The following is a 27,524-nucleotide window of genomic DNA, read 5'->3' as shown; positions in this document are numbered from 1 at the left end:
TTGAAATTTTGGCAGAGGCTGGAGACTCTGGGATCACATTCCGGCACAACCTCCACTGTCAGCTCAGCTGGAGCTGTGCGGTTAGTGGCTGCCCTCATTAGCTGAGGCAGGGCCTCCGTTTACCTCGGTCCTCACCCCTCTCTGCTTACTACCAGCCCGCTTTTCTCAGCTATAATATCAGCAGGCTCCTACAGACCTTTAAGTCTGTGACCCTTATTTCAGCCCCTCCGCATTCATTTAGAAAGTATTCAACAGCCTGTGGCTTGGGGAGTGGGAAGCAGAGAGTTAGATTTAAGGGGGACAGAGTTTCAGTAGGGGGAGATAAAAAAGTTTTGGAGATGGATGCCAGTGATGGTTGTATAACAGCATGAAGGTACTTAATGCCCACAGAAGTGAACATGTGAAAATGTTTAAAATGGTAAACTTAATGGGATGTGTATTTACCCTCATAAATTTAATATTGAACAATATTAATAAAATTTAATGCCTAAGAAAGTATTCAAAGGGTGGTCCAGTGGTTAGGACTCCATGCACGGGATATGGGTTTGATTCCTGGTCGGGGAACTAAGATTCCACATGATGTGTGGAGTGGCAAAAAAAATTATATATATATATATATTTGACAAGAATTAACAGTCTACCAGGCCCAAGACACTCTGCTGGGTGCTAAGACAGACAAGGTCCTCCTGCAGCCCCTGAAGTGAACTGAAATGAGGTGAAGTGGAAGTCGCTCAGTCGTGTGTCTGACTCTTTGCAGCCCCATGGACTGTAGCCCACCAGGCTCCTCTGTCCATGGAATTCTACAGGCAAGAATACTGGAGTGGGTTGCCATGTCCTTCTCCAGGGGATCTTCCCCACCCAGGGATCAAACCTGGGTCTCCTGCATTGCAGGCGTCTTTACTGTCTGAGCCATCAGGGAGGAAGCCAGTGCAATAGATACTAAACAAGAATTTCATAATTATTTCACTTGGACAGTTGCTTCCATGGGAGAAGCTATATATACAGTGTTCTAGGAGATCTTACCATAAGGGAACCTTCATTCAACTGGGGCGCCTTGGCATCCTTCTCAGACTATGAGGACGGGTCACGTGGAGGATGAGGGTGTGGAGCAAGATACAAACAGCTGATTCTGCTGCTGGGGTCTATTTACTGCTCCCCACCCCTACCCCTCACCTCTGGATCACCCACCTCCAGGCTTCTTTCAGAGGAGAAATTAATTTCATTCTCATTTCGGCCTCTGTTGTATTGAATTTTCTTTCATTTTTACCAGGGCCCAGATGGTTACTGGGATATGCTTTCTGGAAGCCTTTCTCAACCCCTCAGTTGAAATAAAGCTCCCTGGGACTTCTCTGGCGGTCCAGTGATTAGGAATCTGCCTTCCAATGCAGAAGTTCTGGGGAACTAGGACCCCACATACTGTAGGGCAACTCCTGAGCCTGCAGGCTCTAGAGCCCCCATGCCGAAAGAGCTCACACGCTGCATCTAAGACTCGACACAGTCGAATAAATATTTTTTAAAAAAAGAAAGAAAGGTTCCCTATGATAAGCTGCCCTAGCGCGCTGTGTGTCTCCCTTTGTAGCCCTTCTCCAGTTGTGATGGAATTATTAACTACGTAGGGTCCATGCCACAGGCTTGAGAGTAATCGTGTTTGGTTTATGTAGCATCACATTCCTGGGTTCCTTGGGCTTCCCCTGTGGCTCAGTGGTGAAGAATCTGCCTGCAATGCAGGAGAGGGAGGAGACGTAGAAGACCGAGTTTGATCCCTGGGTGGAAAAGATCCCCTGGAGGAGGGCATGGCAACCCACTCCAGTATTCTTGCCTGGAGAATCCCATGGACAGAGGACCTGGTGGGCTGCAGTCCAAGGGGTCACAAAGAGTTTGACAGGACTGAAGCAACTAAGCACAACAGCATGCTCTGGGTTCCAGCAGATGTCTTGGGCTGGTAAACATGGCATGCTTGTTGAATACACAAATGAATGGAGAGAATTGGGCTGGGTCAGGGGTCACAATCTTGAATGCTACTGGAGGCCACATAAATGAGAAAAGCAGGCAGGTGGTGTGTAAGATGGATGTTTGCATTCTTGCCCAAAGGAGGACACCCACACTCCCTTGAGGGACGCACCCTAGAGCTTGCACCTAACCCCTGCACTTACAAACTTATATCCATTAACCAAAACGGAGTCATTCAGGGACTTCCCTGGTGGTCCAGTGGCTAAGACTCCTCACTCTCAATGTAGGGGACCCAGATTCAATCCTTGGTCAGGGAACTAGATCCCACATGAAGCAACTAAGAGTTTGCAGGCCTCAACTGAAGACCCTGAGTGTTGCAACAAAGACCAGCCAAGGCAAAAAAAAAAAAAAAAAAGGCCTTGAGTCATTTAGCCATACCCAGCTGCAAAGGAGGCTGGGAAATATAACTTAAATGTAACATAAATCTGGGCAACCATGAGCTCAGCTAAAAATTGAGGCTTCTATTATCAGGAAGAAGGAGAAAATAGGTTTAGGGGACAACTAAAGGTCTGTGCAGAGAGATAACTACGACCTGAAGAGTGGAAACAAAATTTCCAGATTAGTGGGGTTCTCACTGTGTGATCCATGGGGGACCCTGAGACCCTTTCAGGGAGTCTGCCAGATCAAGCCATTTTCATAAAAATAATAGGACATTATTTGTCCTTGTCACTAGGTTAATATTGCAGAGATGTTGCCAAAACAATCTAGGTTAGACTGCTGCCTTAGCACAAACCAAGGTGGTGATGCCAAACCATGCTAAGGTCATTGTACTTTCCACTGTCAGGCACTTGTAGCAAAAAAAAAAAAAGAAAAAAAACTAATGCCAGTTTCGATTTAGAATGTTCTTGATGAAGCAGTATATATACTAATGTTATTAACTCTCAATTTTTGGGTATACTGTGTTATGAAAAGAGAAGTAGCAGAAAGCGCTTTAGCTGCAACAAACCACAATGGTTGTCTCAACAGAAACACTTGTATTCGTTGTTGGAGTTGAAAACTGAACTAGCCACTTTTGTTGTCAGTAGGCGAATGCCAGGATGACAGGCGCGTACTGGAATGATCGCTCAGGCTGTTGAGCAGATGACGGTCTGCAGGAAGGCAGGAGAGAGACACCAGGAGACCAGGGGGAGGCAGGAGCTATTGACCAAGTTGAAGGATGAAGATGGCACCTTGGACTTGAATGGTGGCGGTGGGGCAGAGTGACTCTGACAGGCTTCAGAGCTGCTTAGAAGGTGATGTCCCAGGGAATTGGGAAAAAAATACTCGGGAGGTGCTGGCTGAGGAACGAGTCAGAGATTACACACAGGGACTTCCCTGGGGGCCCAGGGGTGAAGAATCTGCCTTGCAATGCAGGGGACAGGGGTTCAATCCCTAGTTCGGGAATTTAGATTCCACATGTTGCCTGGAGAAGACCCTTGAGAGTCCCTTGGACAGCAAGGAGATCAAACCAGTCAATCTAAAGGAAATCCACCCGAATAGTCATTGGAAGGACTGATGTTGAAGCTGAAGATCCAATCTTTGGCCACCTGATGCAAAGAACTGACTCACTGAAAGAGACCCTGAGGCTGGGAAAGATCGAACACAAAAGGAGAAGAGGGCAGCAGAGGATGAGATGGTTGGATGGATCACTAACTCAATGGACACGAGTCTGAGCAAACTCCGGAGATAGTTAAGGACCAGGGAGCCTAGTGTACTTAATCCATGGGGTCACAGAGTTGGACATGACTTAGCGACTGAACACCAATGTCATGTGTATGGTAAAAAAAAAAAACAAGAACAACAACACAAAAACTCAACCAAACAAACAAAAAAATAAAATTAAAAAAAAAAAAAGAGCGCGGGGGTGGGGGGGCTTTCCTGGTGGTCCAGTGGTTAAGAATCCGCCTTGCCATGCAGGGGCAGTGGGTTTAATCCCTGGTTGGGGAACTAGGATCCCACAGGCCATGAGGAAACTAGGCCCTCATGCTACAGCTACTGAGCCCGAGGACCATAATGAAAGATCCTGCATACCCCAACTAAGACCTGACACAGTCAAATAAATAAATATTTAAAAAGAGATTACACCCAATTCCTTGGGTTTGAGCAGCTGAGTGGATGGTGGGCCCCTCACTGAGTGGGAAAGTTGAGCAAGGAGTAGGTTTGGCGGGTAGTAACATGGAGGTGATGGGTTTGGTTTGGGAAGCTATTTGTTGGGTTTGAGTTTGCTATGTCTGCTGAACATCCAAACGGAGAGACCCCCATCTGGTGCTCATGAGAGATCTAAAGCAGAGAGAAACATTTGCGGACTGGCCGGAAATGAAGACTCACAGAAAGAAGCCCAGTCTATGGTCACTCAGACTGTCTCAGTGGCCCCTTCTTAGCCCCGGCCCTTTCTGCCACGCGGGCCCAACTATGATGCCTTTGGTGAGGGGGCCCTGGAAGCACCTGATGAACAGATATCCTCTGGCCCTGGAGTTCGATGCTGTGTGTGGCTGACCACAGCAGTTATTTCAGATCCTTTATCTGCCTCCCACTTAAATTGTTTCCCCGAAGCCCTGGCCAGACTGTAATATCACTGGTCCATCAGTGTTTTTCTTGCTAGCCACCCAAAGCACATTGACGCTTCTTCTTGCCATCCACCGAGAAGTGGGACCACATTCTGGGCTCTGGCCGGGTTCTGCTGAATTTTTTCCCTTGACTTTGCCATTTTCATTCTGACGTCTTCCCCAAAAGGCAGGGGGTGGGGACCCCAGCCCTAGGTGGTGACGTTGGGGGCTGGCCCAGGCCTGGGGAGTGGAGGAGACTCGCTACCAGGCTTCCTGTCTCTCCCTCTAAGCGTATCTCTGTCTGCAGAAGTAACAGGCGCCCTCCCCAGTGGGCTTCTGCTCCCAACCCTCACAGAGACACACCTGCGCTAGAAGCAGAAAGGAAGAGAGACCCAGGCTGGGAGGTAAGAGGCACAGACCAGGCTTCGTTCCTTTCTGAGGGTCAGGGAGGGGAGGGGAGCGAGGCAGGAGATGTGTTGGCGTCACAGGTCTTGCCCAGAGCTCCGGCCACCTTCTCTGGCGTTTCCCGAGCCACACTCTCCCCCTGGAAATGTGAGCTTGCAGAAGCCAAGAGACTGCCATGCTTCTCTTCACAGCCCCGCTGCACACAGTTCAGTTCCCGGGGCGGAAGGGTGTTGACTCGGATTTGGAGATCAGAGAAGAAATGGGCATTTGAGGGCCCTGGGCTGAAAAAGGCCACTGGTCATGAGTAGAGGAGATAAAGACAAGGAGAGGGGAAAAGAGGGGAAAAAAAGAGGAAAGAAGAAATGGGAGGGACATAGAAAGAACCCACAAATATTACAGAGGGAGGAGGCCCGGGAAAAAGAAAGGAAAAGAGAAAACAATATAAAAGCAAGAGAAAAAGAAGCAGAACCTGGTCTAGAGACATTTCTCTCCGCAAATTAATTTTCCCAATGACTCACTCACCAAAAACTCACACCAGAAATCATGTTTGCAGCATTTCATAAGCCATATGACTGGTGTAGCCTCCTTCGACTCTCAGTTGACGTTTCTACACTTTTGTTTGCCTTTCGTGCCTTTTTAGTATTTTTGAACAGTATATCTAAAGACACTTCTACTTTAGCTTTAAAATGATTAATGAGATGATTGAAAGCTAAAATTCTGAGAAACGGGTGAAACCGAGCTCCTGGGTATGACATGTGGTAAAAGGGAGAGAGACGTATTTTTAGGCCACTATGTCATTAGAAAAATTGGTTCTAAGAAATCAGTGTTAGGTGTCTCAGCTGCTCTAGAAAAGGAGGCTGGTGGGGGGGTTAGAGAAGGACCTGCAGACCCTCCCTGAGCTGGGTGGGGTGTGTGTGGGGGACACACAGGAGGTGATGCCTCTCAAGCAGAATGCTCCGAAGGACCCCAGCCTCCCTCCTCCACGTCCTCAGTCCTCTCCTCTCTCCTGAGGCCTCCTTGGCCTCCAGCCCTGTCCCCCAGGGTGTCCACTGTCCTCTCATTCTGGCCGGATTCTGTGTGTGTGTGTGGATGGGGGCCTCCTCTCTATAGTCAGATCCCTCAGAATAGAAAGACCCCATTGTCACTCACTCAAAAACATTGCGCTCTAGGTGGGACAGCTCTTCCTGAATGTCCTGCCCTTTCGGGGTGGGCTTTTTGGGGTGCCGGGCTAAGGGTAGAGCCTGATGCCGGGGAGGTGGCGTATTTGACAATTTCTTGCGCTGTGTAGAGTCTGGGCTGGAACAAAATGGCCGCCCTCCTCACCTCATTAGGAGGGGTTCCCAGAGGACCGTGGGATGTCTCCCTCCTTCAGTGTGGGGGCCCTCAGGCAGAAGCCCACCTGAGATAAGACTCCCTCCCATCAACCAGTTCTGGGCAGAAGCCCCATAGCCCTTGGACCCTGATCCTAGCCCTGGCATGGCATCAAGGAGTTGGGTAGACAAGGGCCTGGCTGCTTTAGAGCTTCAGTGAGTCTTGGTTGAGTGAAATGCCTTTGATGAGGGTGGGTGTGTGGAGGGGCCAGGCAAGGACTGGGGTTTGTGGGCTCCTTGGCTGAGGTCGGCTCTGCACCTCTCCGGGGATCGTGGAAGGAGAGGGGGCACACCGTTCCCCCCCTATGTGGGCGGCGGAGGCAAAGGAGAGGATGGTGGAGGTTTGCAGCCGCCGAACCACAAGGGTCCCTTCGAGGGACCACGTCTCTAGGAAGTTACATTCGCACAAAGCTGGAGCTCAGCAGACGGGGTGCGTGCAATCGGGGGCACATCCGCGGCGGGCTGGAGGGGGCTGATGGGGGCCGTGCGGAGGAGATAAAAGTGCCTGCGGGACCACAGACTGTCACTGCGGTGGGGCTGTGCCCTCTTCCCCCAAGCCCGGAGCCTCGCTTCTCAGCCCTGCCCGGGGTAGGGGGCGGCTGGGCCCCAAGGGCAAGCAGCGCGTTGCCTTCTTGGCTTCTCCTTGCCTCTCTTTCGGTGTCCTGCTCCAGGCCTGTGTCTTGTGTCTTCTTTCCCTCTGCCGGCCCTACCTCGTTTGTGCTACGCCGGACCTTGTGTGTGAGGCATTGTGTGTGATTGTGGATTGTGTGAGTGTAGCTGCTGCTTTAATGAGCTAATCTGGGCCCCTCCCTGCCTTTCTCTTTCCCTCCCATCCTCCCATCATCCTCCCTTGGGACTTCTGTGTGTTCCTCCGAGGAACCTGTCCTTTTTCTTTGTCCACCCCACAGCCATCTCCCTGGCATCTATCCTGGGCCCCAGGCTGTAATCTGCAGGCTCCCTTCACACAGAAGCTCGTGGAGACTGCGACCCTCCACCCGGAGGCCAGGAGGCTGGTTTCCAGGCCAGGAGGGACTGGAGCTTAGTGGCTGCTAGAGAGAGAAGGGGTTCTGAGGGAGAAGAAGCAAGGGGCCCCGCAGGCAAGCCAGGAGAGCTAGAACTGCCTCCTAACAGAGGAGGAGAGACAGACACAGGGAGCTGAAGGTAGAGGTGAGGGGAAGCACAGATGCGAGCAGAGAAACGGAGAGAGAGAGAAGCCAAGGCCTCGGGGACCAGTGGGCCCTCCCGCCGGCCTCAGGAGCCTGCGGTGTACACTGTACAGGATGCTACTGTACCGGGGCAGAGTGCTTCTGGGGAGGCTGAGGATGTGGGGATCAAAGGCCAGCTCTCTGGGGCGGCAGCGGAAGCCCCAGGCATCAAAGCAAACAGCATCTGGAAACCCAGAACCTCCTCCACCGACCAAGTTGAGCCCTGGGGTGGTGGGTTGGGGCAACACAGGAAACTAGGAGAGGGAAGTGGGCCTTGCACTGAGGCCAGGATCACGGAGTGGGGAGGAAAAGTTGACCACACCTGGGGAGGGATAGGAATGTCCCTAGTCTTGCTCAGGCGTCTAAGCTGACTCTGAACCTCAGGGAAGGGCATCTCACATGGAGACTCCCTCACTCTCTGCTCACCTAGGACACGGTGAGTCTAGGATGGGCAGACAGTGGGACCTACTTTCAGATGTAAGAGTGCCCCGCTCTACTCTCTCACCCCAGCCTCCTGATGTGTGGTCCCAGGCCAACTAGTAAACAACTTCACCCGTGACCTAGCCTCCTTCTTCCTTTCCTGGAAACCTCCTCCTTTTTTTTTTTAAAGATTTATTTATTTTTTGGCTGTGGTGGGTCTTTGTTGCCACATGCAGGCTTTCTCTAGCTGCGGTGCGTGGGTTTCCTACTGTGGTGGCTTCTCTTGTTGCAGAGCTTGGGCTCTAGACATAGGCTCAGAAGTTGTCGCGCACAGGCTTAGTTGCTCCGCGACACATGGACTCTTTCCGGACCAGGGACCAAACCATGTCCTTTGCATTGCAAGGCAGATTTTTAACCACTGGACCACCAAGGAAGCCCCAAAAATGTCCTTCTTGACAACTTATCTTCCTATTTCCCTTGTTTTAAAAAAAAATTCGACCAAGTTCCTACCAGGCATTAGCTCCTGAGTAGTTCCTCTTTCAGGCAGATGAAGCAACATCAGATTGGCCCTTTCCTCTTCAGGACTCTGCCTGCTGCTTTGGCATCTGGTGCCTCAACACTTCTTGAAGAGGAGGCTTCCCCTGCCCGAACCTCACTAGGAGGGTCAAGCCCTTAGCACGCATTCAAGCGCTGCCTCCTCATCATGGGTCAGTGGCCAATAGGAAACGGAGTCCATCGCAGATGGTTCAAGACCACCTGCAGAAAGAGGTGTTGAGGCACCAGATGCCAAAGCAGCGGGCAGAGTCCTGAAGGGAAAAGGGCCAACCTGGTGTTTCTGGAACCCAGTGAGGGCTTGAATTGCTCTTAGGGGGCCACCTGGAAGGAGCTATGGTCATCATGGGAAGGAAAGGGCAAGGGAGGGAATACAGCTGATGCCAGAAAATATGCCCTGAGCCAGGAGAGAACAAGGATAAAACACCCCAACCTCTCTCCCCGGCCCTCTCATCTCTTGTGGGTGCTTCCCATTGGCCAACCCCAACCAGGAGCTGAATGGCGAGGGAGCCTGGGTGACACAGTGTATAAGGTGTGCAGTGGGCAGCCTCCTTGTGGAGAGCAGGGCAGAGAGCATGGAGAATGCCTGGGGGTCGGGGGTGTGCGCTTCCCTGCTGGTCAAGTGATTAACACTCTGTGCTTCCAATGCAGGGGGTGCAGGTTTGATCCCTGATCGGGAACTAAGGTCCTACATGCTTCATGGTGTGGTCAAAAAATTTAAAAAATGAAAGAAGGTGGAGGAAGTGGGAGGGAGGTTCAAGAGGGAGGGGACATATGTATACCTATGGCTGATTCATGTTGATGTATGGCAGAAACCAACACAACATTGTAAAGCTATTTATCCTCCAATTAAAAATAAATTAATTTTAAAAGCAAAGAGAATACTTGAGAGGACCTGCACAAGAGTAGGCTGTGTGGATGGGGATGACTTGGCTTCATTCAGGCCAGGTTTGGGTGTGTACAGACACTTTTTAGTAACAGAATTACCATGTTAAGTCCAGAAAAAAGTAATCAGTAATTTCCCCTCTTTGTTCAATTAAATTTGGTTTAAGTTAACCAAACACATCCCAATTCCCTTCTCTGTGCTCCAGATGGGGCCAGCAGTGGCCTTGCTGGCTGGACCATCATCTCTAGCCTAGAGATCAAGTTGGTGGAGGAGAGTTGTTATTCAGTTGCCCAGTTGTGTCCAACTCTTTGCAACCCCTTGGACTGCAGCACGCCAGGTTTCCCTGTCCCTCACCATCTCCTGGAGTTTGCCCAAGTTCATGTCCATTGGATTGGTGATACCATCCAGCCATCTCATCCTCTGACGTCCTCTTCTCCTCCTGCCCTTAATCTTTCCCAGCATCAGGGTCTTTTCCAATGAGTTGGCTGTTCGCATCAGGTGGCCAAAGTATTGGAGCTTCAGCTTCGTTAACATCAGTCCTTCCAGTGAATATTCAGGGTTGATCTCCCTTAAGATTGACTGTTGGTGGAGGAAAGGCAGGAACTGAAACTACAGTAGAAGGTGGGATGTGCCCATAAGGGGGTCAGAGTGGGAGTTCAGAGCAGACAGCTCACTGAAAGGTGGTCCCCAGCAGAGAGAAAGACCAGGCTGGGCTGGGGCTGGGGGGAGAAAAGTAGGTCTGGATACACAAGCTGCGTGCCAGGTGTGTGCTGACAGCCCCCAAGGCTGTCACTGCTCTGAGGCCTGCCCTCAATCTGGGGCCAAATTCAAAGATGCTTAAAAAAAAAATTGAAGTACAGTTGATTTACAATGTTGTGTTAGTTCCTGGCGTACAGCAAAGTGATTCAGTTATATATACTACACCCTTTTTCATATTCTTTTACATTGATTTCTTACAGGATATTGAATATAGTTCCCTGTGCTATACAGTAGGACCTTGTTGTTTATCCGTCCCGTATGTACTAGTTTGCCTCTGCTAGTCTCCCAGACTTCTAGTCCAACCCTCCACCACCCCCTCAAAGACACTTGAGCCTGGTGCCGCCTGCCTGCGAGGCACTGTCTGGTGGCCTTCCTTTTGGCTCTACTTCCTCCGCGTCATCTGGTCCCCTTACCATCTGACTGAGCTTCCTAAAGCTCTCAAAGACCTTGTCACATCTGCTCCAAAATGAGCAGCGGCTCCCAGTGCCCTGCAGAGCCAAGCCCTAACTCTCTGGCCTGCCCAGCAAGTTTCGAGATCAGGCTCCACTCCCCAAGACTTCGCTCCACAGCCACATGCCCCCCCACCATTGCCCCCGACTCTGCAGACTGTGGTGGGGTGCCCTCCCCTTTCCTTTCCAGCTGTCTCGGGGTTGTCAGACTTGAGTGTGCAACAGTCCCCCAGAGGGCTGTGAACACAGACGGCCGCACCCAACCCCAGCTCCCGATCCTGGAGGTCTAGGGTGGGCCCCAGAGTTTGCCTGTCTCACAAGTTCTCAGGTGATCACACATGGGGAATCACTGCTCCAGCCCAGTGGCACCCGTTCCTCCAGGTCCACGCAGAGCCCTGTCTGTCTTCCAAGCCCACAGAAACTCCGGAGTATTGCCTTTTTGCTTGTCCCACTCAGAGGCCTTCTAGGGAATCGCCCTCTGCCCTTTCCCGGACTGCATCCCTCATACTGAATCAGACCCCAGGTCCTGGGGGTTTTCCTTCAGAGCTCCTCCCTTAAGTCTGTCTCTCTGAGTTCAGGCCTCATCTTTTCCCACCAGGATTCTTGCAATCCTGCCTCCCATGCTTGACCTCCTCCAGGTCCTCTTCTGCTCAGCAGCTGGAGGGATCCATCCTGTAAGTCTACCCCTGTCCTTCTCTAAGTAAAGCTCCCTCGAGCGCCCAGGGTCACGGCATTCCGGGACCTTCATGACCTGGCCTGACTCCCTAGTCTCAGTTCCTACTAATTTGCCACCTTCTCTGAGAATTCTTTTCTTCTTTTTTAAAAACTTTACTTCATACCAAAAGCTGTTCACTCATTTTATTTTGTAATTCATTGATTGATTAATTAATTTTTGGCTGTGCTGGGTCTTCGTTGCTGGGCACAGACTTTCTCTAGTTGCAACGAGTGGGGGCTACTCTCTAGCTCCGGTGTGAGGGCTTCTCATTCTGGTGGCTTCTCTTGTTGTGGAGCGCAGGCTGTAGGACACGTGGGCTTTAGTAGCCATAGCATGTGGGCTCAGTGGTTGCAGCTCCCAGGCTCAATAACTGTGGCACAAGGGCTTAGTTGCTCCCTAGCATGTGGAATCTTCCTAGACCAAGGATTGAACCCATGTCCCTTGCCTTGGCAGGCGGATTTTTAACCATTGGACCATGAAGGAGGTCTTTTGAGAATCCTTTTCTGATTCCCCCTGGCAAAGAACCCACCCCTGGCCCAGGCACAGCATGCGTGGCATGTAACCCATGGGTGTCTTCTTCAGAGGCCTGCACGTCTAGGTTCCCGCCTGGCTGTCTGGGTCATGAAGGGGACCCAGCCAGATGAACGCTTGCTAACTGCTGACTGGTGTCTCCCCCAGGCCGAAGGCTCAGGTCCTTGCCTGCCTCAGCAAAGCCACAATGGGCCCGGGGACCTCTCTTAGGCACCTGTTCTTGGTGCTGCAACTGGGTGAGTGCTCAGACTTGGGGTCTGGGTGCAGGTGGCTTGGGAGGAGGGGCTGGTTGGGGAATGCCAGGTAGGGGATGGGGCAACCACAGCCTCAAGGCCTGACTCCCCTGTTTTTCCACCTAGTGATGCTCCCGGCTGGCACTCAGGGAAAAGCAGTGGTGCTGGGTAAGGCAGGAGGCCAGGCAGAGCTGCCCTGCCAGGCTTCCCAGAAGAAGAACAACATGGTCTTCAGCTGGAAAGATTCTTCCCAGTCCAAGATTCTGGGGAGTCATAACTCCTTCTTGCACAAAGGTAGGTGGGCCCTGCTCCCTGTTTAGAGAAGAGAGCCCTGGGGAATGAACCCCCCTGTGGCAGGGCCCAGCTCCTAGTAAACTCTGGGGTTCTGGAGGGTTCTGCAATCAGCCAGAGTCTCAGGGACTCCCCAAGTCCGGAACCACACTTTGCCAGCTACTGGCGGGCTGGGAAATGGCTTCTGGTGGTCTACTATAATTTCATTATTTTAATATTGATGACCTTATTTTAATGGATAGTAGAAAAATAGCTATCATATGAAACCCATGATTTCATGAATATTGTTGTTACAGACCAATGATGATACTTTGTTTACTTCCATTAAGAGCAACAGAATGTTTCCCCCTAGCTTTTTAAAAAATAATGTATTTATTTTTGAATGTCCTGGGCCTTCATTGCCGCTTGGGCTTTTCTCTAGTTCTGGCGAGCGGGGGGCTACTCTCTAGTTCATGCGTGTGGGCTTCTCATCTCAGAGGCTTCTCTTGCTGCGGAGCGCAGTCTCTAGGCAAGGGCTTCGTGTGTGGCATGTGGGCTCCTGAGCTAAGGCTCAGCAGTTGTGGCACACAGGCTTAGCTGCTTCTCGGCATGTGGGATCTTTCCCCACCAGGAATAGAGCCCATGTCCCTTGCACTGGCAGGCATATTCTTATCCACTGCGCCGTCAGGGAAGTCTGTTTCTAGCTGTCAAAGCGGAAAGAATTAAGACTTCAAAACTTCTTAGGAACATTATTTTGCAACCTTATTTTTTCACGTAAATTTTACCCTCATGCTCCTGTTTAAGTAACTCTTCTTTCTTCTGGGTATGGCTTCTAATATTCAATACATTATTGAATGGGAGAAAGTCATAGAGTCAAAAGTAGAAAAATGCCACCGGTGTGAAATGTATTTATTCTTTATAAGTTTATTTGATTTATTATTGTCTGCATTTCACTGCTTATTTTTTTTTAACATTTTCTCTTAATTCAAATGTATATAGAAGTTGAATAAGTATATAATGAACCCCTGTGTATCCCTCTCAGGTTTAACAATGATCAATTCATGACCAATGTTGGTTCATATAACTGAATCACTTTGCTGTACACCTGAAACATTGTAAATCAACTATATTTTTATTTAAAAACACATCTATTATATCATCATCAATGCTTTAAAATTAATTCCTTTATGACAAAAAATATCCAGTGTTCAAATTTTCCCAAATGCCTCATAATATTATTTTTCCATCTGGTCTATTTGAATCAGAATTCAAATAAAAATTCATGGATGGTATTTTCTTTATATGACCTTTGAATCTCTTTGAATTTATACATTTACTCTCCTTTTTCTGCCCCCTATTGCAACTGATATTTGAAGAAACCAAGCAATTGCCCTATAAGTTTTACATTGTGGTAGCATTCAACATGTTCCTCTGTCCCTTAAATCTCCTAGAAATGGTGATTAGATCTAGAGACATGATCAAGTTTATGTTCATTTTTTCTCTCAGTGACTTATTTAATAACTGTACTCCATATCACAAGGCATTATAGCCCCATCTTTTTTTAAAATTGAACTATAGCCTCAATTGCGGTGTTGTTAGTTGCTGGTGTATAGCAAAGCGATTCAGTTATATCTATACACTATTCCTCCCCCTTTGGCAACCATAAGTTTGTTTTCTTTGTCTGTGAATCTGTTTCTGTTTTGTAAATAGGTTTATTTGTATCATATTTTAGATTTCACATATGTGTGATATATGATCGTTGTCTCTCTCTTTCTGACTTACTTTACTTAGTATGACAATCTCTAAGTCCACCCATGTTGCTGCAAATAGCATTATTTCATTCTTTCTTATGGTTGAGTAATATTCCATTATATATACCTTCTCTATCCATTCCTCTGTTGGACATTTAGGTTGCTTCCATGTGTTGGCCATTGCAAATAGTGCTGCTATGGACACTGAGGTGCACACGTTTGATCTTTTGACAAGATCATTTTATAGATGGTGTTTTATATTACCAATTTCATCACATTAGGAGGCATGCAATATTTATTGCTTCCTTTGGACTATTAATACAAAACAATCAGCGGCTCAAGTTTAGTTTATTTATTTGTGCTTCCTAGGTGGCGCTAGTGGTAAAGAATCCACCTGCTAATGCAGGAGACTTGCAGGAGACTTGGGTTCGATTCTTGGGTTGGGAAGACCCCCTGAAGTAAGAAAGGCCAACCCACTCCAGTATTCTTGCCTAGAGAATCCCATGAACAGAGGAGCCTGGCGGGTTACAGTCTACAGGGTTACAAAGGATTGGACACAACTGAGCAACTACGTCATTAAGAGATATTAATAAATTGAAATATTAAGAAGCGTTGGCAAGAATACACAGAAGAACTATACAAAAAAGATCTTAATGACCCAGGTAACCACGGTAGTGTAACCACTCACCTAGAGCCAGACATCCTGGATTGTGAAGTTAAGTGTGCCTTAGGAAGCATCACTATGAACAAAGCTAGTGAAGGTGTTGGAATTCCAGCTGAGCTATTTCAAATCCTAAAAGATGATGCTGTGAAAGTGCTGCACTGAATATGCCAGCAAATTTGGAAAACTCAGCAGTGGCCACAGGATTGGAAAAGGTCAGTTTTCATTCCAATCCCAGAGGAAGGCAATGCCAAAGAATGTTCAAACTACAGCATAATTGCATTCATCTCACATGCCAGCAAAGTAATTCTCATAATTCTGCAAGTCAGGCTTCAACAGTACATGAACCATGAACTTCCAGATGTTCAAGCTGGATTTAGAAAAGGCAGAAGAACCAGAGATCAAATTGCCAACATCTGTTGGATCATCGAAAATCAAGAAAGTTCCAGAAAAACATCTACTATAGTGTAGTCAATAAAATCAACTTTATTGACTACACTAAAGCCTTTGACTGTGTGGATCACAACAAACTGGAAAATTCTTAAAGAGATATGAGTATCAGACCACTTTACCTGCCTCCTGAGAAATCTGCATGCAGGTCAAGAAGCAACAATTAGAACTGGACATGGACTGGCTCCAAATTGGGAAAGGAATACACCAAGGCTGTATACTGTCACTCTGTTTATTTAACTTATATGCAGAGTACATCATGTGAAATGCCAGGCTGGATGAAGCACAAGCTGGAATCAAGACTGCCAGGGGAAATATCAATAACCTCAGATATGCAGATGACACCACCTTAAGAAAGTGAAGAAGAACTAAAGAACCTCTTGAGGAAAGTGGAAGAGGAGAGTGAAAAAGTTGGCTTAAACTCAACATTCAAAAAACTAAGATCATGGCATCTGATCCCAATACTTCATGGCAAATAGAAGAGAAAAAATGGAAACAGTGACAAACTTTATTTTCTTGGGCTCCAAAATCATTGCAGATGGTGACTGCAGCCAGGAAGTTAAAAGATGCTCCTTGGAAGAAAAGCTTTGACCAACCTACACAGCATAATAAAAAGCAGAGGCGTTACTTTGCTGACAAAGGTCTGTCTAATTAGAGTTATGGTTTTTCCAGCATTCATGTATGGATGTGAGAGTTGGACTGTAAAGAAAGCTGAGCACCAAAGAATTGATGGCTTTGAACTGTGGTGTTGGAGAATACTCCTGAGAGTCCCTTGGACTGCAAGGAGATCAAATCAGTCAATCCTAAGAGAAATCAGTCCTAAATATTCATTGGAAGGACTGATGTTGAAACTGAAACTCCAGAACTTTGGCCACCTGATGCTTAGAGCTGACTCATTGGTAAAGATCCTGATTCTGGGAAAGATTGAAGGCAGGAGGAGATGGGGATGACAGAGGATGGGGTGGTTGGATGGCATCACTGACTTGATGGACATGAATTTGAGCAACCTCTGGAAGTTGGTGATGGACAGGGAAGCCTGCTGTGCTGCAGTCTATGGGGTAGCAAAGATTCAGACACAACTGAGCGAATGAACTGAACTGAGCTGAGCTGGATGACACACAGTGACGATAAATCTCCCTCTTACTCCTGATCCCCTGTTACTTGGTTCCCTTCCCCAGAGGCAACTGTTTTAATCAGTTTCTATGTTTCCTTCAGGAGATGAACTAGGCTTTAGACTAAGCAGAGTTCTTAGACTAGATACCAATGCACAGTCCATAAAAGGAAAAATGGATATATTGATCTTTTTTTATTTTTATGTTTTGGCGTACTCCACTCGTCTTGCTGGGTCTTAGTTCTCCAACCAGAGATCGAACCAGTGCCCCCTGAGGTGGAAGTGCCAAGTCCTAACCACTGGACTTGCAGGGAATTCCTGACACGTTGGTCTTGACCAAAATAAAAAAAAACTTTGCTCTGCAAAACACTCTATTGAGAAGAGGAAAATTGTCTTAATTTATAAAATATGAGAAAATATATTCAAACTACATATCCAACAGAGACTAGTATCTAGAATATGAACACAACTCTCAAAATTCAATACCAAAAACACCCCAAACAATCCAATTAGAAAATAAGCAAAAGACATGAAGAGATATTTCACCAAAGAGGACATAGAGATGGCAAACAAACACATGAAAATGTGTTCATCGTCATTAGTCATCAGGGAAATGCCAATTAAAATCACAATGAGATATCACCACACACATATCAGAATGGCCAAAATTTAAACAAACAAAAAAAAGGTAACATTCAGTGCTGGCGAGGATGCAGACACTGGTTACTCTTACATTGCTGGTGGGAGTATAAAATGGTACAGCTGCTCTAGAGAACAGTTCAGCAATTTTTAAAAAATTTATTTACTTATTTTTGACTGTGCTGGGTCTTCATTCTTCCTCAGGATTTTCTTTAGTTTCAGGGAGTGAGGGATACTCTCTAGCTGCAGTGCCTAAGCTTCTCATGGTGGTGGCCTCTCCTGTTGGGTGGCAAGGGCTCTAGGACCTGGGGACTTCAGTGGTTGCGGTTCCTGGTCTCTAGAGCACAGGCTCAGTAGTGGTGGCACATGGAATGCGGGATCTTCCTGGACCAGGGATCAGACCTGTGTCTCTTGCTTTGGCAGGCAGATTCTTTACCACTGAGCTACCAGGGAAGCCCTGGAAATTTCTTTAGAAAGCTTAACCTCCAACAACCTAGCAATTGTACTCCTAGACATTTACCCCTTAGAGAAAGAAAGACTTATGATCACACAGAAATCTGTGTAAAATTGTTGACAGCAGCTTTATTAGTAGTAGCCAACAACTAGAAATAACCTAGATGTCCTTTAATGGGTGAATGGTTGTATGCATGCTATGGATTATTTTTCAGCAGTAAAAAGAAAGAATTATAGTTTTGGACCACAACCTAGATGACTCTCCAGAGGATTATGCTGTATGGGAAAAAAAAAAAAAAAAAAGCCAATCCCACAAAGTAACATACTATATAATTTCATTTATATAACATTCTCAGAATGACAAATTATAGAACTGGAGAACATAGTGATTGCCAGGAGTCAGGGCGAAGGGGTCTGGGAGGGAAGAGGATTTGGCTAGAAAAGGATAACCTCTTTATAGTGCTAGAAATGTTCTGCCTCTTGAATTGTGTCAATGCCAATATTCTGGCAGCGATACTGTGCTATATAGTTTTGCAAGCTGTTACCTTTGGGGTGAGCTGGGTCAAGGGTATTCCAGATATTTCTGCACTATTTCTTATGGTTGCATGATTTTCTCAGAAGAAAACGTTTAAAGAATCATCAGAGTAAAATGATTAGCTTTCATAATGTCAAAACAAAACAAACAGAATGAAGAAGCTACACACACACACACACACACACACACACACACACACACTTAGAAGGACGTCAAGCACATTTTGTTAAGTGGAAAGTAAGCAATGTATGTATCAATAATAGAGTCCCATTTTAATTTAAAAATTCAATGTGGGGGCTTCCCTGATGGTCCAGTGGCTAAGACTCTGTTCCCAATGCAAGGGGCCTGGGTTTGATCTCTGGTCAGGGAACTAGATCCCCCATGTGGCAACTAAGACCCAGTATAGCCAAATTAATATTAAATAAAAATAGGTACAAAAAAAAAAGGAAAATTCAATGTGTGTAAATATGTATCCACACAAACAGAAAAAAAAAAAACATGAAGAAATCCACACTAAGTTGTTTGCAGTAGTATTGAGGGTGGGCAAGGAAGGAGAGAAATGTTGAGTCTGTGAGCCTGTATAATTTTTGTAGTTCAAATAACTAACTGAAAAAGTAAAGATGATCTTAACACAACTTTAAAGAAGTATATTCTGAATGTTTTCCATTTCATTGAAAATTATTTATAAATGTCATTTGTAGTGCTTACCTAATAATCATCAAGTTAGTATGCTCTAATATGCAGCCATTATCTTTTCATCTAATCTTGCACCTTATTAAGAACACTGTGATTATTTTTTTTGTACCTACATTTTGGCTTGAATTTTAAACTTATTAAGGATAAAGTTCTAGAAATGAAAGTAAGGATATGAGCTTTAAAAAAAAAAAAAAGCTGGTGTATACAGCCAGACTGCTTCCAGAAAGGTTCTATGCATTTACAGTAAGTCTAGATAATAATACCACTGTGTGTGTCTCTCACTGGAGCCCTTTCTGGCACTGAATACCAATATTTAAAACCTTCTCTCTTTTATTTTTTGCTAATTTTGAGAGCTGAAAAACATATCGTCGTTTTCCTTTGCATTTCTATGATCGCCTGTGAGCTTGAAACGCTGTGCTCCTTTCTAAAAATTCTCACCTCTTTTGTGTCGATGTTTTTGTTCTGTTCTTCAGATCTGAACTTCTTCCAGAATGGCTTCCCTTCCCAACTTCCTGATCTCTGACCACAGCAGGATCCCTCTCCTGACTGCTCCCAGTTTCTGAACCAGAGTTGATTTTTGCCCCCAATTCAATCCCTGATTTCCCCTCAGTCCCTGCCTAGGGCCATTCCTTCCTGTGGAGGTGTTCTTCCGTTTCACCTTCTTTGTTCTCATGGGAACGTGTCATTAGCCAAGGCCACCTACCCCTCCCCTGGGTTACAGTGGGAGCTTCCTGGCAATTCCCTTTGCTGCTGGTCTGTCCTACTTTGCTTCTCTTCCTCCTACTGCCGCGCTGACTCCCAATACAATGCCAGTCACACCCTATTCCACTAGGCTAAGCCTGGAAGAGCCTCTGCCAGACGTTCATTCCCTCAGTATGGGTCCCCGCAGCTCCTCAGCCGGACACCTCACACCCAGGTATTGTCCTCACTGCTTTGAGGTGGCTGCCTGTATGACTGTCCTGGAACTTTACCCCCTTCCTAGACATTCTTGCTGCAACACTTTCCTCTAGCTTACTTCTGTTTTTTTTTCTTTTAAAGAAAAATGTTTATTTATTTGGCTGTACCAGGTCTTAGTTGCAGCATGCAGGATCTTTAGCTTTTGTCTGGCCTGTGGGATCTTGAGTTGAGGCAGGCAGAATCTTACTTTCGTTGAGGCAGGATCTTTAGCTGAGGCGTGTGAACGCTTAGTTGTGTCCTGTGGGACCTATTCCCCGACTAGGGATCTAACCCAGGCCCCCAGCACTAGCAGTGTGGAGTCTTAGCCACCAGATCACCAGGGAAGTCCCCTGCTTACCCTTCTTTTAAGGCTTTGTTCTGTACTGGTCTCCTCCAAGAACTGATCCCAGACTCTCTCAGAGTCTTAGAACTTTCACAAAGTAGAATCGCTTTTACAAAGTATAGAACAGTCTGGACAAGGGGGTCTTGATTAGACCCAGAAGAGCTTTTAACAGGGAAGCAAGGAGGACAAGTTATTTTAGTGAAAGGGTGTTAGATTTCATTTGTAACCAGTTGAGTTTTGGGGTGATGGCAGAACATCCAGATGAAGTCATTCCTTGGGCCATTGGAAACGTGGGCCCAGGAGGAAGGCGAGAGGTTGGGGCTGGGAGTTATCTGCTGAGCGGACAGGGGATACAGTGGAAGTTTTTTAAATATTCATTTTTATTTATTCCGTCTGTGCCAGGTCTTAGCTGTGGCATGTTGGATCTAGTTCCCTGACCAGGGATTGAACTTCCTGCGTTGGGAGCTCAGAGTCTTAGCCACTGGACCACCAGGGAAGTTCCTCAACAGACTGAATTTTAATTCTGGCTCCACCACTTACTAGAGTCAAAATTCAATCGGTAGAAAAAGGCATAAACTGAAAAGCTCTCCCACACCTGTCTCATGGGGTTCACGTCCTCTCCCCAGGGACAACAAAGGTGACCATTTCCTTGTGTTCACCTCTACAAATATTTGTTCGTTTATAAGATAGGTAGATAGACAGATAGAAATATAGGTAGATAGATGATAAATAACTTTCCCCCTCCTTTTCAAACAGTGGTAGCTTTGAAAATATCTTGCTTTATTCAGTTAACAGTGTTTCTTAGATATTATTCCATCTCAGAATATAAACAGCCTCCTCATTCTTCTCTTCTAGCATTCCACTGAAAGGGTGAAGTCTAACTTATTTAACCTCTTCTTTCATGGTGCATTCGTAATTCTGGGAGTATTATAAATTACCTTCCAGGGGAATGGATAAATTGGGAGATTGGGATTGACATATACACACTACTATATATAAAACAGATAACTAAGAAGGACCTACTGCAGAGCACAGGGAACTCTGCTCAATACTCTGTAATGACCTGTATGGAAAAAGAATTTTTAAAAAGAGTGGCTATATGTATACGTATAGCTGAATCACTTTGCTGTACAGCAGAAATTAACATAGCATTTTTAAATCAACTATACTTCAATAAAAACTTAAAAAATAAGAACAAAACAAATTACTTTCCAAAGAAATTGCACTGGTTTATGTTCCTGCCAATAATGGGTAAGCAAGAGTTTGGACAACTACTTAATTTCTCTGAACCTCTGTTTCCTTATCTGCAAGATAAGCAAAACGGTACCTATTTCTCAGACTTGTGACAATTACCTGAGATGATGTGTGTAAAGTGTTGGCCTGTAGGAGCTGGTGGAGCTTCCCAGGTAGCTCAGTGGTAAAGAATCCACCTGCCAATGCAGGAGACTCAGGAGACGTGGGTTAGATCCCTGGGTAGGAAAGATCTCCTGGAGGAGGGAATGGCAACCCACTCCAGTATTCTTGCCTGGAGAATCCCATGGACAGAGGAGCCTGGTGGGCTACAGTCCATGGAATCGCAAAGAGTCAAACATGACTGAAGTGACTTAGCGTGCGCACATGTAGAGGCTGGTGCTCTCTAAGGGAGGTTACGATTTTATTGGGGGTTAGGGAGATGCTGTCCTGGCCAGGTAAAGGAATGTGTTTGGACCTCCTCACCAGTCTGGGGTTCTCAGATAAGGACCAGGGCAGATTCTATCGGAGATCAGCAACTCAGATCAGAAGAGTCGTGGGCACCACCCTTGCCAGGGATGCACTGGCTCCAGGGTACCCCAACTTCCTCCATACGGGATCTGCTCCCAGGTAACACTGAACTGAGCCATCGAGTGGAATCCAAAAGAAACCTGTGGGACCAAGGATCCTTTCCTCTGATCATCAAGAACCTCCAAGTAACTGACTCGGGGACTTATACCTGTGAAGTGGATAGCAAGAAGCTCGAGGTGGAACTGAAGGTGTTCGGACGTGAGTGGGGCAGCCTGGGACCTCAGCCAATTTCCCTTCCTCCTCGACTCGCATCCCTGCACCCAAACCAGGGCCTGAGCTGCTGGCATTTCAACAGTCTGAAGACAGATCAGACAGGCCGCTGTGTCTTCTCAGTGCCTCCTCAGGCCTTGGGTCAGGCAAGCAGAGACAGAGACCTGGGGGTGAGCGGGAGGTGCAGGGGTGGCAAGGCAGGAGACAGAGGGAGGAGAGAGAGAGACAAGGAAGAGAGCAGAGCGGGAGGGGAGAGGAAACCTTGCCTTGGGCTGGAGGTGGACAGAAGGGAGATGTTGGAACAAGGGTAACTGCAGATTCTCAGATGGCTCAGTGGTAGAGAATCTGCCTATCAATGCAGGAGACGCAGGTTTGATCCCCGGATCGGGAAGATCCCCTGGAGAAGGAAATGGCAACCCACTCCAGTGTTCTTGCCTGGGAAATCCCACGGACAGAGAAGCTTGGCTGGCTACAGTCCATGGGGTCCTGAAGAGTCAGACACAACTTAGCGACTGAAAGAACAAACGGACCACAGAGCAATACCCGAGGCTTCCTGGCTTCTTCTCTTCTTCTTGGGGGAGATGGTGTGTGTGTGTGTGTGTGTTTGTGACACAGTTCGCCTGCTCCCCTCACAGTGACTGCCAGCTCGGACACCCGCGTGCTGCTGGGACAGAGCCTGACCTTGACTTTGGAGAGTCCCTCTGGGAGCAACCCTTCTGTGCAGTGGAAGGGTCCAGGGAATAATAGGAAGGGAGACCTCAAGAGCCTGTCACTGGCCCAGGTGGGGCTGCAGGACAGTGGTACCTGGACGTGCACTATCTCCCAGAGCCAGCAGACACTGGACATCAAAATACCCATCGTGGTGCTGGGTAAGAGGGGCTCCCCCCTCCCCCGCAGGCACCCCCTGCCTGCCAGACCTTCCTCTGCCCTCACTGCTCTGCTCCGGGGGTCTGTTTTAGGAGGAAGGGGAGGCTGAAGCCAGGATCCCCTGGAGCAGAAGTCTGCCCTAAGGGACACACTGGCCTTCTCTTCTTCACAAGCCATCCTTGAGGGAGTGGACATAGAAGAAAGAAGGGATGGGGGTGTAAGGATGTCAGGGACCCAAGAGGAAGCCCCAAAGGAGGGCTGTCAAGGGCATCTGTCTTCTTGGTTGCCTCAGCTTCCCCCTCCCACCAAGTTACAAGTCCACTAACTCAGAGATGCTCACAGCAACAAGCCAGCCCTGATGAAACTCCATGTTGCAGGTTTAGAGTCCTGAGTAGGCACTGGGAAGGAAAAAAAAAAAAAAGCCCAGAGGGCAGGTGCCCCCAGACCCTGTGACACACAGGAGGGTAGCATGGTGATGAAGTTCATGGACTCTGTCTGAAATCCTGGCTCTGACTTGACTGTGTGGCCCTGGGCAGGTCACTGGAACTCTCTGTGCCTTGGTTTCTGCATCTGCAAAATGGGAATGATCTAACCTACCTTGTCGTGTCATGAGGACAAGTAACGTATGAAGTGCCCTTAGAACAGCACCTGGCACGTAGTCAGCCAGTGTCCGCGCTTACCTTAAGAAGGGTGATGAATGTTGTACCCATGTGGTACAGGCCAGATGCCCTCTGTGCTCAGGGATCCTGAGGAAGGAGAGGACCCCTGTGGCTGGGCTGTTCTAGGAGGGCTTCTCCGGGGAGGGGGCGCTGCTGTGGCACCTCCCTGGGGTGCAGAGCAGAGAGAGGAGAGGAGATATAGAATGGAATGGAAGGGCTTGAGTGGCAGCCCAAGGGTTTGGACTCACCTGGCCCCCTTTCCTGCGCCTGCCTCGCCCTGTATGGACCCAGATTCTCTCCCTCCCCCTCCAGCCTTCCAGAAGGCCCCCGAAACAGTCTATGTGAAGGAGGGGGAGCAGGCGGAGTTTTCCTTCCCACTCACCTTTGAGGATGAAAATCTGAGTGGGGAGCTGACTTGGCAGCAGGCGAACAAGGATTCTTCTTCCCAATCCTGGGTCACCTTCACCCTGAGGAACAGAGAGGTGAAGGTGAACAAGACTCACAAGGATCTCAAGCTCCTTGTCGGGGAGAGGCTACCGCTGCGTCTCACTCTGCTGCGGACTTTGCCTCAGTACGCGGGTTCTGGAACCCTGACCCTGGATCTCACCAAGGGGAAGTTGCATCAGAAAGTGAACCTCGTGGTGATGAGAGGTGAGGAGCTAGGCTGAGACAGCGAGGGTGGGGTCAAGGGCCAAGGGACCTGGCTCAGGGCTCCTCTAAGTCACGACAGACCCTTCAAGAGAGTGCCTAGGCCCTGGAGGCTTGATGGAGCCCATCAAGGGCCCTCTGGTTTGGGGAATTTTTTTTAAAAAATGTGGCTCTGCTGGGTTCTTTGTGGCACACAGGGTTTCTCTAATTGAGGCACAAGGACTTCTCTTGAGGAGCATGCGCTCTAGAGCATTGCAGGTCAGTCGTTGCAGCTCGAAGGGTTTAGTTGCGCTGCCTGCCGCATGTGGGATCTTAGTTCCCTGACCAGGGATCCAACCTGAGTCCCCTGCACTGGGAGGCAGACTCTGAAGTCCCTGGGGGGAAGTCCCTGGGGGTATGTCCCTGGGGGTTGGTTTTGAGCTGAGGTTGGAATCCTCTGTCCCTCCCTGACATCCAAGAGCAGGCCTAGGGTGAGCTCCACTAGAATTCCCTAGGGCCTCACTGAGAACCAGGCTCTAGCTCTGCCTGGGCTGGGACCCTCTCAGATCCCGACTAAGCCCCTCCCCTCTGTGGGTCATTTCTGTCCTAAGGAGGATAACAATATCACAGTGATGGTGACAATGTCAGGTGTCATATTGAGTGCTTCCCCTCCTTATCTCCTTAACTACCATAACAACATCACCAATAATAATGGCTTAGATTGGGTGTTTCATACATGCCAGGCCCCATTCAAGAGCTCTACGCGTATCTTTCCATTTAACAATTGTGTGGGGCTCTCTCTGGTGGCCCAGGTGGTAAAGAATCTGCGTGCAATGCAGGAGACCTGGGTTTGATCTTGGGTGGGGAAGATCCCCTGGAGAAGGGAATGGCAACCCACTCCAGTGTTCTTGCCTGGAGAATCCCATGGACAGAGGAGCCTAGTGGGCTACAGTCCATGGGGTCACAAAAAGTCAGTCACCACTGAGTGACTAACACTTCAGGTTGGTAAGTAGCTTGTTCAGGGACTCATAGATCCTAAGCAGCTGGGCTAGGTTTCAAATCTAAGACTGTTGGACCTCAGAAGCTGTGCTTCCTCCATTATAACTGTATGAGAATGTGCTCTGAGAGGCTAGCAGAGTGGTGCTGATGTAAAGCATCATCGTCATCATTGTCGAATTCCTGGAGGTCCAGGGTCCCAGTCTCAGGCTTTTGTCCCTCTGCAGTGACTAAGTCCCCAAATAGTCTGACCTGTGAGGTGCTGGGGCCCAGCCCCCCAAGGCTGACCCTGAACTTGAAGCTGGGGAACCAGAGTGTGAAGAGCTCAAATCAGCCAAAGTTGGTGACAGAGCCGGAACCCAAGGCTGGGATGTGGCAGTGTCTGCTGAGTGACCAGGGCAAAGTCCTGCTGGAATCCAAGATCGAGGGTGAGTCAGGGTCCATGTTCCATGGCCTAACCCCGAGTCCCTGCCTCCTCAGCTGGGGGAGCCTCCCAGGGCTGGTGGAGACCACCCAGCCTCCCAGGTGCTCTGAGATGGGTAGGGTGGTAGGTGAGGTGCCTGGGACACAGGGATGATGAGGTGAAGTGGGGCGTGGCCCTGGGCTCTTGTAGTCCTATAAGTTCCCACGTCCCTAAGGTCTACCGCCCAGGAGCGGGGCTCACCTGACCAAGAGCTCCCCTTCCTGGCTCCTCTTCAGACCCAGACATACATGCACACCCAAACATACAGACATTTGTGTGCATAGCAAGGGTGGGGACTGTTGGTCTAGCTCCCCAGAAAGCAGTGGTATCTAACCTTAAAACCCCTTCCCCAAGGGAGCTTTAGGGTAGAATGGATACATGTATATCTATAGCTGAGTTCCTTGCTCTTCACCTGAAACTGTCACAACAATGTCTTTTTTAAATTTTATTTTTAAACACCAAAAAATAAAATGTTAAAAAAAAATATCCTTCCCCAGCCTTTCCCTTCCAGTCCTGGTGGCCCCTAAGGGGCCCATGTATCCTGCCTGGCTCTCTCATCGAAAGGACCAGACCTAAGTGTGGCTGGGCAGTGAGGCCCTCTCTCCTGGGCCCCCTGGTGTACCCTTGCCCTGACAGAGGGCAGGGAGCTGAGCACGCCTCTCTCTGTCTTGCAGTCTTGCCGTCAGAGTTCATCCAGGCCTGGCCGAAGCTCCTGCCCATGGTGTTGGGGGGAATCGCAGGCCTAGTGCTTTTCACTGGCTCCTGCATCTTCTGTGTTAAATGCTGGCACCGCAGGGTGAGTGAGCCCTCCCTGACGTCCTTGCGCCCCCACGGGGCACTCAAGACCCTGAGGCCTGTCCGGCCACGAAGGTGTCCTGTGTCTATGACCTGCTTCTCCTCTGGCTCCCTCTGCTCACCACTCCCTCCCTCACTGCCGGCTGGGCCCCATCCCAGATCCCATGAGGAGGGAGAGAAGGGAAGGCGCAGAGTCAATTCTGGGACAGATGGCCTCCTCAGCCACAGCCCTGGCCTCTCCCCTCCCACCTTTCCCCTCCCCCCGTGCCTCCCCTCCAAGGGGCAGCTCCCTTTCAGAGGCCCAGGGCCCTCACGACTCGCCTCCTTCTCCCTGGACAGCGCCAGGCAAAACGGATGTCTCAAATCAAGAGGCTCCTCAGTGAGAAGAAGACCTGCCAGTGCCCCCAGTAAGGAACTGGGAGGGGGACCGGAGAGGGAGGGGAGGGTGGGGGAGCGGGAGGGGAGGAGACACAGGCTAGAGGGAGGCGGTGCAGAGGAGAGAAGCGGGTGGGGATGGCCCAGGAGGCAGGAAGCAGGCACGGGGATGGAGGATCAGGTGAGGGGCAGGGGGCCCAGGGTGGGGCTGGAAGCCGGCCCTGCGCTGGAAGAGAAAAGCAGGCTCTGGGAACCACAGAGGGCCTGGAAAGCAAAGGGCTGGGAGGCACAGACTTGTTCCTCTTATTCTTCCTCCCTCCAGCCGGCTCCAGAAGACCTACAGTCTCACCTGAGGCACTGACCAGGAGGAGTTTCTCACCTGCAACCTCCCCACCAGGCTCCGCCGCCCCCCAACCCTCCCTCCGCTGCATCTCCTATTGGGCCCCTGGGCCTGGGGACCAGATGAATGTAGCTGGGGCCTGTGGCCACCTCCCGCCCTTCTGGTCGAGGGGGCCTGGGGTCTGCTCTTCCAGATGCTCTCCTCCTCTTCCCCATTTTCTTTCTACTTCAGCCCTAACCCTTCTCTGAGGACTTCTCTCTTGACTCTCTCCCTCACCACTGGCTCGGATCCCGGGCAGCACGAGGGACCAGCCCAGCCTGGCCTGGAGGGTGAGGATGGGTGTCTGCGGCACGAAGCTCAAGACTGTCATTGTTCGGGGAGAGGACCCTGGGACCAGAAAGGGCAGGGACTAGCCCAGGATCGCGCAGCTAGTCAAGGACAGATTCAGATCCAAAGGTTCCTCCTG

At 48.8% G+C, this 27,524-nt stretch overlaps 1 protein-coding gene across 1 annotated transcript; it reads left to right on the top strand.

Annotated features, from left to right (window-relative positions):
- Positions 1 to 12,014: 12,014 nt before the first annotated feature.
- Positions 12,015 to 27,152, top strand: CD4 (CD4 molecule). Its single transcript, XM_068971702.1, has 9 exons — positions 12,015 to 12,063; positions 12,187 to 12,354; positions 21,766 to 21,924; positions 22,572 to 22,805; positions 23,775 to 24,113; positions 25,313 to 25,513; positions 26,223 to 26,344; positions 26,683 to 26,750; positions 27,041 to 27,152. The coding sequence occupies exons 1-9, from the start codon at positions 12,015 to 12,017 to the stop codon at positions 27,069 to 27,071; spliced, it is 1,371 nt and encodes a 456-aa protein (XP_068827803.1). The 3' UTR covers positions 27,072 to 27,152.
- Positions 27,153 to 27,524: the final 372 nt, after the last annotated feature.

Source organism: Capricornis sumatraensis, chromosome 4, assembly GCF_032405125.1.
Source record: "Capricornis sumatraensis isolate serow.1 chromosome 4, serow.2, whole genome shotgun sequence".
Taxonomy (NCBI): domain Eukaryota; kingdom Metazoa; phylum Chordata; class Mammalia; order Artiodactyla; family Bovidae; genus Capricornis; species Capricornis sumatraensis.
Note: the sequence above shows the minus strand (reverse complement) of the source record. Positions and strands in the feature narration are given on the sequence as shown.